Below are 12,559 nucleotides of genomic sequence, written 5' to 3' on the forward strand. Positions count from 1 at the left end.
TTCTGATTCTGATTTTGAAGCAAAGGTCAGTCAGAAATGAATCAAGCAGTCAAAGTAAATGTACTTTTCAGGAATTCAAGTAAAAAACTAATTTGACATCTTCAGTCAACAAATAATTGTTTTACTATTTTTTTCAGGTTTTCTTAGTACATGGATTACATTAAAAATGGATGGACAACTGATAATTAGACATTAGCATTAGAAGTTCATCATTTAGGTTTAAGAGCTACTGGGTTAAGGTGTATTAACTATTACAGAAACAACAAATTATTTTGGCAATTATCAATGTGCAGTTAATTTAGGGCAACTGTAGCATAAGCCTTACATTGGGTGGTGATGTAATACTTTTGTTAAGCACTGTTTGCCCGAATGTTACTTAAAAAACTACAATTGATGAAGGTTTTATGATGGCCACAGTTTGACCCTGGAACTTGTTTTTTTGCAATTATATTTTTTCCTCCGGTTAAAACGTTTTCGAAACCAGAAAAAACAAAAACAAAGGTTGAACAGTGTGCAGGTTCTACTATATGTTCTAAAAGCGGATTTGTGGTTCAAGGTATACATAAATGATTAAAAAAATATATATCTAAATTAAATAAACAAAATACAAGAGATGTGTGAAAGTCTTAAGGGAATTCTCGTGAAAACTCTCTGTGTCCCTGTTTATTCACGCTGTGCATCCTGCACAAACTGTACTCGCCCTGTGGAGGAAGCGAAGTGTCACATTGAAAAAGGTACTGAGGCTGACTTGTGCCTGTGCACTGTGGAGCCATTGTGTGGACCTCCGCCTCCCCCGGCAAAACTCACACTGCACTCTTACTTTCATCCCCCTTCTCTCACCACCACCACCTCTGTATGGATACGCAGAAAACGGGGCCCTGCAGTGTTCACTCTCCTTGTGAAAGAACGATTCATAACCTCCTTCCTCATCTTCTCACCTTCCAGCCACCTCTCTCACTGCTGACCTCTGACAACAGAACCTCAATGCAAACACTCTCGGGGCGCGACAGCAGACGTAAGAGCACAAATGCTCTAGATGAGAAACAGACCTCAGACTCTGGCCCAGACTCTCACTTGAATTTTGTCCAAATGCTGAGCAATGAATCAGGAGTGTGAATAAGACCACAGTAGAAAAGTTGAAGTCATTCTTTGAGATAAAATGCTGAAATTACACCTGGATTCAAACATTAAAGGGGTCTGTGCCAACGTGAAACAGATGTGGATGGAGGAAACGGGTGTGTGTGTGTGTGTGTGTGGGGGGGGGGGGGGGGGGGGGGGGGGGGGGGGTGCTGGGGCGAGCACAGTAATTAGCAGTGGTCCTTACCTCCATTGCTGGGGTCAGCGAAGCTCAGCAGGGTCAGGATGGCGCCCACCAGGGCAGATTGCAGGGCTGTCATATTTTAGTGCTGCGAGTTAAGTCCTCCAATGTCTCTGCTTAGACACGCTCCATTCACCAGGGCCTGAATGACTTTCCACTTCAGGGACCTACTACAGGATACTGCCCTGTGTGAAGGGGCCGGGCTGGGCTGGGCTGGGCCAGGGAGGGACCAGGAGAGAGACGCCCTCTCTCAACCCCAACCCTCTTTCAGACCTTTCAAACACACTTACACACATATTCCAAAAGTGAAGAATCACTTCCTGTCTCGTTGCTTTGCCTTTTTACTTTGAGACTCATATAGTACGTGCAAAATAAGGATTTGTTTGGACTCTGATACATTCTTTCCCATAGGAAATAATGAAAATAGAAGACTCCATCATATAACCTTTAGGAACCCTACAGGCAATGTTTTATGTAACATTTCAAGTCTCAACTGTCAGTTTTTTTTTGTTTTGTTTCTTTTTTAAATAAAGCTATCATACGAATTTAAAGTTATCCACTCCTAATGATGATTTTTCTTTTTGCAAATGTTTTGGGTCAGATTTTTATTTTCAAGGCATATTTCTAATCACATTTTTGTTTCATATGACTTAAAAGCAGATGTGGTGAGTTCTGATCACATAACTTGACTCAAGTCACCAAATTAGGGTTGCTTGGCCAAACTTTATGAAAGACTTGACTAAGGGCAAAGTGGCTAACGTGTGACTATACCTTATGACAGCAATATTTTAGGACTTATGACTCGCTTTTCCCAAATGATGACTTCACTTGACTTGAAATTTAGTTCGGACTCAACTTGACTTGCTTGATTTTTGCCCCAGTAACTTGGGACTTAATTGAAGGTTCAGGCCTGATACTAACTTGTGACTTGCACATACAATATGTTACTTACTCCCACCTCTGCTTTAAAGGCATTTTTTGCCACAGCATATTTTTGAGAAATGACAATAGTGGAAAAGTGAGTCTTGTTGCCTCATATAACTTAACCACTTGGAAATAAATACAATCAAACAGTCTACCTTAACCTTCACAGCAATTATAATTGATGAGTATGGTGATGGCTTATTGTGCTTGTCAGAACACAAACATTTTGTGTGACGTTTTTCAAAAGGTTTCGGCAAATATTATACTTTTAGTGGCATATTTTTATTACATTTTTGGTCAAATTTTTAAAGCATGCATTTTTGGTCACAATTTTAAATCTACCATCTTATGGTGCAGATAACTGACAATGATAAATGACGAAAGCAGAAAAGTGAGTCTTGAGATGCGCCCCAAAACTGACTTAATCAAGTATCAAAAATGATCCACTCCTTTATAAAGATCAAAACTGTCTACATTAACCTTGATAATAAGTGACTAGGATTATGTTGATGACATGTCGATTGTCTGAACTGAATTTTTTTGTGACTTCAGAGACATATTTTTCATGTCATTTTCGGTCGAATTTGTGTGACAAATGACGAAACCGTAATGCAATAATCTAATTGATTTTATTATTATTTCTTAAATGTGTTTAACTGTGCTACAAGTGTAAAATTAACCACTGTTAAAGTAAAGCATAAAAACAGTAAAACAGTCTACCTCAACTTTGATAAGTGATGAGTAATAATTGCGCGAAGTCTGACGTTTTTGTGCGATTTTAGAAACTAATTTGAAAGTCTATGACCACATTGGTATTATTCACAACATTTCTAGTGGAATGCCCAAGGGTAAGACCTTAGTGTACACTGAAATCATTTTATCCCAAATTTTCCCCACACATGTAAACATCCAAATCAGGTGTCATTGGTAACCCTTTCAAGTAATCGGGTATTGTTTACGATGACCAGTGGGTCAACAAAGAAAACACCCACACTCTTGGTGTGTGTCTTTTTCGCCTTTTGGAAGTGACCATTATCTACCCATCAAAGTACTGCAGCTCCGCCCTTCAGGTGCGGCAACCCTGTCCTATAGCTCAATTATCTTGGTACCCTCCACCTTGTTTGACAATTGAAACAAACAATAGAGCAACAAATAATAGTATCAGGGCTAAACAGTTCCACCTCCGTCTGGATTCCCTGCTTTTGTCTTCCTCTGTAATTGAAGTGGCCTGCTGGGAGTGCAGTCTGCTGTCTGCAAGGATAAACCTTTTAAATTTAATTAAAGACCAATCAGGTTGCTCTCTTGTTGCCGTTCCCCTGATCAATGTCGGCTTTTTTTTGTTTTAGTTTTACTAACCTGCTCTCGGAGCTAATTAGCCTTACGCTCGGGCGTGCAGTGGAGCTTCTGGCTTCACGTCTCTTCGTTACCGATGTAGCAAACGTTTCTCCTGCTAAAACAATCCAACAAGCTCTTAAATCGAGTGTCGTAGCTGGTGCACTCCACTTTCCTTGTAACGAGCGTGTGCGCTCTCCTGACAAGGATTAGTACTTTCTGCTTGGAAGCCAAGATTAAACCTCCTGTTTGCTTGCAGAGTCAAGAGTTTTTCCCATCTCACAGTCAACCGCTCGGCAAATTATTTCCTCTGACAACGAAAGTGGGACTATAATTAGAATGTTCTGGCAGTGTGGAAAACCTCTCCAAACAATAAATGACTGACGTCATTTTTTTTTGGAATGGAACAAACAGTTCTTGTTCAAATCAGCGTCAATTTTGCATTAGGGGAAATTGGCGCAGTGCCCCACCAGATGGTGCTGTGGAAAGTTTGCTTAATCTTTGTTTCCGTATGTTATATTAAGTATAGCTTAGTGAATGAATGACATATTTCTGTATATTGCATAAAAGAATAAGCAAAGGGGCTGATTTACATGTTTTTGTAAACATCAAAGAAAATTTTGAGTCATCACTTAACCTAATATATAGATTTTGGTGAACATTGGAGTTTGCACTTAAAGCATGTTTTATAAACATCAGACAACTCAGCCTTGAATTTAGTATGCTTACATATACATCATATACAATAAAACTTTCAGTTACCCGAATGTACCTTTCCATGAACATTAAAAGCAATTTAGACCTCCTTGTATTTTTTGTAAACATCAAAGACTATTTAGTCTTCAACAAAGCTAAAACATGTGTTTTTGTAAAAATGTAAGACAATTTAGTCTTGAATAAACCTAATGTACTTATATCGTGAACATCCGAAATGTTCACAATCTTCCGGGGAAATTATTGTGCTCGTTTTCATAAATATCAATTTTTCAGTTAAGCTTACGAATGTGTTTTCGTAAATATCAAAGACGATTCAACAAACCTCACATTTTTTTCAATTAAATCATTGACACCTTTGATATGTACTTATTATGGGAAACCGCAGACAAATGAGAAATTTCAGTGAAGACACTGTAAACACTGAACGCAATGTCTTCAACGAACCGTATATACTTTTTTTGTAAACATCAATTAAGACTTCAATTACGCGTATGTATGTTTTGATATATCTCAGAGAATTTTTTCCTCAATGTCCCCAACATATACCTTTTTTGGTAACACAATTCAATCTATGATAGCCCTTATGGATTATTGGAAACATCAGAGACAAATTAGAATTTATGTATTTTACTTGGAATTGTTGAAATATTTGGTTTTATTACAGACAGATTTTGTTGTCTTTTGAAATGTGAAGAAGAGAAAAAGAAAGTTTCATGACTTAGCATGAATTACATCGTGAAGCTAATTGCTGTTACCATGGGTACTTCCTCTCATGTTTGTTTGTTTTCAGGTGTAATTGAGTCTATCACAGAAACCAACATAACCCTTTTACTCCTATTATCAGAAAAATACATTAATATAAAAGTATTTATTTTTTCCCATTATATAGCTAGGTTTGTACTCCACCAGTTAGCCAGCTAGCATGTGCTCTTAAGCAAAAACTCTAATAACATTGATTAGTAGAGCAATACTGCCAGTTGGCGACCAGTTCAGGGTGTGCCCCGCCTCTCGCCTGAAGATAGCTGGGATAGGCTCCAGTACGCCCGTGACCCTGGTGAGGATAAGCGGTAAAGAAAATGGATGGATGGAGTAGAGTAATACTAAAATTAAATTAGTATTCAAATAAAATGTATTTAGTTTTTTTATTTTAAAGGATTTATTCAGCAATATTCTTTGATGTTTTCTAGGTGCCTGAGTGCTATCGGTGTCAGGGTTGCGCCAAACAGCCACATATATAATTAGACATAAATAAAATATCTCACAAGTTATGATGATGAGCAAATCAAATGAAAAGTATATGATGGTTTATTACTTGTTTTTACCTTGAAAACAAAAGATCAAATAAATGGTCTGGTTTTCAAAAATGTTGGTGCCTAAATTCTGCTCGGGTTCTGGAATAGCTCAATTGCGAAAATATGCTCAGACGCAGTGACAAGCGAGCCTCCTGTGAGAGATCGCGGCCATAATACAACCCGCCGTACGACACATGGCGCTTGTAACCCGACACTATTTATGGCAGACAATCTCCTCTGACACAACAAGCTCCCTGATTATTTCAGCATGGCAGGAACCACACTTTAAATCGCCCCCGCCCGAGCCTGCGACCACTATGACATGCTCCCGCCTCCCCGGGATGCATAATTCACCATGGAGTCGTCACCCACTGAAACCACTGACGTGGATGGGCTCCAGCTGTATATACGAACACAGTATACAGTCCATGTCACCAGTGAGCCCTCTGATGCAAGCGTGAGTCCCTCAAAGTTAGTTGATTTGGCTCAAAGTGTTTTATTAAAGTACACTAATAATGGTAACGTGCATGCCTGGATTCCTGTGGAGTCTTTGATCCAGACGGGGGAATTGTTTGCATTGAGCATGTCTTCCCAAAAAAATACGTTGTCTCCTTCGGCCTCGACATATTGAACTCATTTCCCAGTTTACTGCTGCATTGCTGGATTTTTTTTTTTTTTTTTTTTGACACCACCTCATCCGCCGCTGGCTGTATACGTGTACATAAAAATCTATAGCACATATTTGACTGTCACTTGCAACGCAAAGCAAACCTCCACATCTGCATCCGCTGTTACATTTATATAGCTTTGCCAGCGTGGCCATATTATGTTTTTATAAAGGACACTAATATCAAGGTTGAAAAGACTGGATTAGAAAAACCCTAAACTTTACCACAGCCGCTACTCGATACCTGCTTCGAGCCGTGAGTCAACACAAATTGTTTGACAGATGTTGCAGCATGATACACTAACACCAAATATGTCCTGTATCATCCTGAATAATAAACACCACCTTGATAAAATTTGTATCAATTTCACAGGAAGCAGACTGGAATGTTGGTTGTCCAAAACATATTACAAAAGGAAATTGACGTGCACTACTCCAAAAAAGTAAGAGATATTTGGCTTTTGGGTGAAATTTTAGGATTAACCTAAATTCCACAACAATCTTTACAGGTGAACTTAATTTGACCTTTAGACTTGTGAATGTCCACATGTTCAATGTTTTTGGCACTTTTTGATCAATTGGTAGGTGTGTTCTTGGTCTTGTTTTGTGAAAATGCGAAGAGCATTTACCATACCATTTTCAATTGAACCCGGAAATTTCATGGATCAAACACCTGTTGTGAGAAATTAGTGTCATGTGTTAAGCGTCACACTCCTGTTTTGGCATAATATACCCTGGTCCCACCTCTGATACTACCTCCAAAGCCAGAAAATAGCCTGGTACATGGAGATAAAGCCAGAAAAAACGCCGTTGTATTACAGGCACTCACCTCTTTCTCAGAGAGATACTGCAAAACTGCTCCCTCTGGTTTCCCCTCTTGATACTACCTCCAAAGCTGGAAAAAAGCGACATCTGCTTTCTACACAACAGGCTTAGATTTCACACCTTTGTCACAGCATCGTGGAATAATTTACAGGTGGTGTCTCCTTAATATGCCTCCGATACGACCACCAAAACCTGAAAATTGCAGTGTACACAAGAAAAATTTACTCTAGCTCCGCAATACTCATGCAGCCCCACCACCATGCTTGACTTTAAAGCAAGACCCACTTGTCTCTGTTCTCCTCACTTGGTTGCCGCCACACACGCTTGACACTATCTGAACGAAAATGTTTATCTTTGGTCTCATCAGACCGCAGGATGTGAAATCCATGTCCTTAGATTTCTTGTCTTCAGCAAACTGTTGATGCATCATCTTTAGAAGGGACTTCTTTCTGGGACGACAGTCATGCAAATCAGTTCGATGCAGTGCATGGCGCATGGTCTGAGCACTGACTTTCGTCGACCAAGGGGAGGTCTCTTCTGAGTGGAATCTGTCCTGTCAAACCGCTGTATGGTCTTGGCCACTGTGCTGCAGCTCAGTTTCAGGGTCTCTTACAGCCTAGGCCATCTGTATGTAGACCCCTTATTTTTTCAGATCTTCAGCGAGTTCTTTGTCGTAAGGTGCCCTATTGAACTTCCAGTGACCAATATGAGGGTGGTAACACCAAATTTAACACACCTGCTCCCCCATTCAAACCTGTGACTCCGGGGAGTGAAAATGGGTAATTGGGCCCAATCTGAACAGTTTCCCTTTGGGGTGTTCTCACTTTTGTTGCCATCAGTTTAGACATACTATATTTCCTCTGAATAAGACAATTGCTGAGTCCTCTGTGACTGACGAATCCAGTTTCTACCACGCTTCCTGCCCAAAGTTTTAAGTAAGAGATTCAATCTCACCCTTTACCCTCATGAGGACAAGCTCTATACATTATGTATAGATGGACTTGTGCCATTCATACAGAACAGTGACATGGAAAATATATCCAGCTTTTACAGGCAGTTTGAAAGGGGCTTTGGTCCGTTGTGGTCCTCGTAGATGAAAGTACTACTGCCCCACCGAGTAAACTAACATGGCATACAGTATTAACATTCGGATGTGGTTTAAATAAAAGCGCGTGTTTTTAGTTATGACTCATTTCAACTGCGCTTGGAGTCGGTCCTTATCAGAGCTCATATCTTAGCCTATTGATGTCATCTTAACAGACAGCAGTTAACTGGGGACATTTTCCCAAAATAACACCTCTGAAGTCATCTGTGCTCGGCTCGCCTTTCAGCGCTCAGGCTCAGGTCTCATCTTGTCGGACCACTGTTGTGCTCCCAAAAGCTGAGGACTTGATTAAACCTCTGCTAGCCTGTCTGTCTTTTTTTAATTTTTTTTTTTGACGGTGGTGCTTCCTGCTGTCAGGATGTGAGACTGAAGCAGATAAGCATGGCCCTCTGTTTTGATGATCATGTGTTGATGGGGGAAAAAGTGCTGTGATAATTAAGCAGGAACAAAGAGCCTCGTGGCACTCCCGAGGATGCTACGGTAGGGGCTTGAGGGAAACCGGTAGTAATTTTTCCCGCAGATCGCCCGTCACCATGCTTCCTCATCTACTGCGCCTAGTAATAGCTCACTTATCATTAGCATGATTGCATCGACTAAAGTTGCTTCTTCCAGTGTGTTGCTGCAGCCCGGAGAAAATACATTCACGGGAAGCAGTGGGAGAACGAAGCGCACCGAGACGAAATGTCGGCGTTGACCTGGTTCCCACCCAAGGGGCAGAGGGGGGTTCCTTCCAAAACAAAACAAAAAGAGGTATTTCATTTTCTGTAACAAAATCCAGCTTTCGACTGCTTTTAGCTAAATTTGTGTCAGTGAATTCTGGGAAAATATTCTATACTATGTTAGAAGGTATAAGCAGTAAGTTAATTAGCAAGAGCTGCACTATGACGTCCATTCAGATGTGCACATTGGTGGTGTATACTGTATTTTGTCATTTTACATGCCGTCAATTCTGCAAAATCACAAAAAATGAAGACGTTCCTTTCCAGTTGTCATGGTCACACAAACTTCTCACACTGGCACACCCCACAGGAGAGGGGGCAAGGTGAGCAGTTGCTCATTTGGATGAGATAGTTCCTTCAAAACAGGACGAGGCTCTAAAATTTGGGTGAGAAGTGGGCTATAATTCTTGAGCCTTGATATTTTGATGAAATCCTACCACAGAAATGTTTTTAAGACACCTCGGAACTGTTTTGTATTGAGGAAAAAGAAAAAAAAAAAAAAGCATAATACAGTATGTCTCCTTCAAACTCTGGTTCAAGTCCTGACAAAAATGCGTGAGGAATTGATTTAATTCTGCTCTATTCTCCAGTGTTAGTCAATGGGTTGGAATCAATAAGGTGTTGTGTTGTGTCTCCTGGGTGATGGTCCCTGATAAAGTCAGTTCACTCACAGGACAAACTCTACACACTCCCAATTGCAGCCTCACAGTCAACTATGGGATATAATAAAAGAACATGGCATATTTTTTTGACAACGATGTCGACTTATTTGGGTTTTTGATACACTGCGTACAGACATGCATTTCTTTCTATGTGGAAGATAATTGTCACATTTCATTTTTTTCCAGTCAGTGGCGTTGACATGTTTACTTAATGTGAAAACACGGCTAAATTTTTGGTGCTTTTAAAGACATGTACTGTACAGTACAGTACAGAGGTTCATTTGCAAACACATTTGCTGCTGTCACAGGAATTCTCAGTACGTTCTATATAGTCAGTGATGCTTCTAAAAGATAAAGAACGGCAAAACCATCATCAATTAGCCGTGATAAAATATCATATCCTGTGTTGGATATGATTGAAAAGCAGAAGGGTGTAATCAAATTAATCACAACAAACAGAGCTTTGTGACATCACCGAACTTGACTGTCTTATGTTTAATATCAACAAAATCAATAGGATTCTATATTTCTAAGAGAAATGCATGGTTGAGCAAGATCACAATCTCAATTTACAGATTTACAAGTTTATAAGTTACAGCATAAGCATTAGCATGTGAGCTGTACTATGATACAGTGGTGCCTTTAGATACAAGTTTATTCCGTGACATGACCACACTCGTAACTCAAAGCACTCCAATGTCAAATTATCTTTCCCCATTGAAATTAATGACAATGCCATTAATCCGTTCCTCTACCCAATGTGGCGCCCTAGGCGAGATTTTATTTGGCACCCCCATAATTTGTTGTATTTTTTTTCTTCCTGATATGCATATTAGATTCATAAATCAGGCCAATGCAGAGACTGACTGGGTAGCTTTAATCTCCACAAAAGTGCTACAGTATAATAGGACTCATCTATGCTACAAAGCTACAGAAAAATAAAACCGGTTATTTATTGGTGAGCATACCATGTTGATGTTAATTGCTCAGAAGCAATTTATTAATTTAACAGTACACTGTGCTAAATAACTGGGGACAGGGAGGCTATTTGCAGAGTTGAGAGTAAGTAAGAATATGCAAATTGAAAGTAAGCCTTAACCTTCAAGTTTCAAGCAAATCCCAAGTTACTGTGGTGCAAATCAAACAAATGGAGTCGCAACTCAATTTAAAGCACGTCAAGACATTACTTGGTTTCAGCTAAATTCAAGTCAAAACGTATACAACATTTCTGCGTTACAACATATATTGGAGCAATAATCATTAGATTTCAAAGTTACATTTTTGTGCCTCTCTGTTCCCCCAGATATATTAGTATGTGGGAATGGCTAAGTGAGAGTCATTAACTTTGTTCACGTTGTATGTTGCCCTTCATGAAGTTGAGTCCATTACCTCGCATTAGTTTCCAAGCGGATCTGCCACATCAAATATGGCGGAATAAAAGCAATTCAAAAGCACCATTTTAGAAAATTGCAGTTAGCTTCAAATGATGCTCTGTCAGGAGAAGGCATTAGCTTGATATTTCACATAAATTTACAACTGAAGACACTACACAATGTTTTTCCACATGTTAAATTCACAAAAGAAAAGTTCCTTTTGTCTAGTGTTGGAGAGGAATTACAACTACTAAGGTACTAAGGCCCAATAATATACATTGCAGGTTAATCTTCGTGACACTTTACTTCACAATGGAATTCTTGTCCAAAAGACTGTGAAAAGACCCCAATGCGCTCCAGTGAGTTCTGGGTTGGATGGGCTGCAGCTGGTTGCCCACCAGAGCAGCTACCAGGTCAAGAGAGGATTTAGCAGTGCCCCCTGGTGGAGGATCACGTCCTCTTTAACGACTGTCCACTTGTGCAGACTTCTCAATACAATGATAGTTTAAAATACCACATTTATACTTTTTGTCCGCAATATTTTAAGACCATTATGCACTCTGTGATGTGTTTTGTTTGGAATGACAATCCCATGTGAGCAAACAAACAGAGTGCTGAATAAACAGTCATTTCCGTCAGTGATTGTTGTCAACGACAGGTCAGATGCGGATGTACGAAATGCCAGAGTTGCCGTTCGGGTCACCGGGAACGAGCTGATTCATGCATGTGAACGCTCGGCTGCGGAATGAATCAGACATCTCATGTGGGAGAGTGTTTTTTCACACGCTCATTTGAATAATTGTGGCACTAAATGACTCATGTGCCTCACAAATTTCGAGTTAAAAGAAATTTTATTGGTTGAATGGATACCCTTTAGTTGGAAATACGTGGCAATTGAATGCAAAAAGAAATATTAATTAAAAGATATTCCCCAATTTCATTGTTGCATTTTGAAAATTATTCATATCTGTGACAATTTCGAGGACAAACGCCACCTTTCCTACCATCCCAAATCATCATGCTAACGTATAGCGTAAATTTTAAAGAGTGAACATGCATGTATTGAGAACGTTTCCGAATAATTTTTGATGCTGCTACTGTGTAAAATATCCATCCATCCATCTATTTTCTGAGCCGCTTATCCTCACAGGGGTCGCGGGAGTGCTGGAGCCTATCCCAGCTATCTTCGGGCAGGAGGTGGGCGACACCCTGAACTGGTTGCCAGACAATCGCAGGGCACACATACACAAACAACCATTCGCACACACATTCACGCCTACGGGAAATTTAGAGTCTTCAATTAACCTACCACACATGATTTTGGGATGTGGGAGGAAACCGGAGTGCCCGGATAGATGATAAACAAGTACTAAATTGCGCTGAACTACCTTGGCCATCTTGCTGACAGGTATCGGATACTGCCTTGGAGTCATCAGGAAGTGAAACGAGAAGTGAGTGTGGCCTCTGCATGGACCCGTGTTGTATGAGTGTGTAAGTGTGTGTGGCTGTGTAAATGCTTGATAAATCTCTGTCCAAATTTTAAAAAGTAAGACAAAGCAACTGCAGAGCATACTTTCCTTTTCTCTCTGTTCCTGGGAGTCACGTAACAATCGGCCCCATTCCCA

The 12,559-nt window shown here is 40.0% G+C and overlaps 1 protein-coding gene across 2 annotated transcripts in view; it reads right to left on the bottom strand.

Moving 5' to 3' along the window:
* The window catches only part of cspg4 (chondroitin sulfate proteoglycan 4), a 66,646-nt gene extending 62,776 nt beyond the window's left edge, over nucleotides 1–3,870 (bottom strand). The window contains exons 1-2 of one of the 2 annotated variants that reach the window (XM_061677898.1): nucleotides 3,599–3,870; nucleotides 1,325–1,603 (exon numbers count right to left, since the gene is read on the bottom strand). In XM_061677898.1, coding sequence (XP_061533882.1) covers nucleotides 1,325–1,397 — 73 coding nt within the window. In that variant the 5' untranslated portion in view covers nucleotides 1,398–1,603; nucleotides 3,599–3,870. Of the gene's footprint in view, nucleotides 1–1,324 lie in introns of both variants that reach the window. The other variant, XM_061677897.1, reaches the window with a different exon arrangement.
* Nucleotides 3,871–12,559: the final 8,689 nt, after the last annotated feature.

Source organism: Phycodurus eques, chromosome 5 (genome assembly GCF_024500275.1).
Source record: "Phycodurus eques isolate BA_2022a chromosome 5, UOR_Pequ_1.1, whole genome shotgun sequence".
In the NCBI taxonomy this organism is placed as follows: Eukaryota; Metazoa; Chordata; class Actinopteri; order Syngnathiformes; family Syngnathidae; genus Phycodurus; species Phycodurus eques.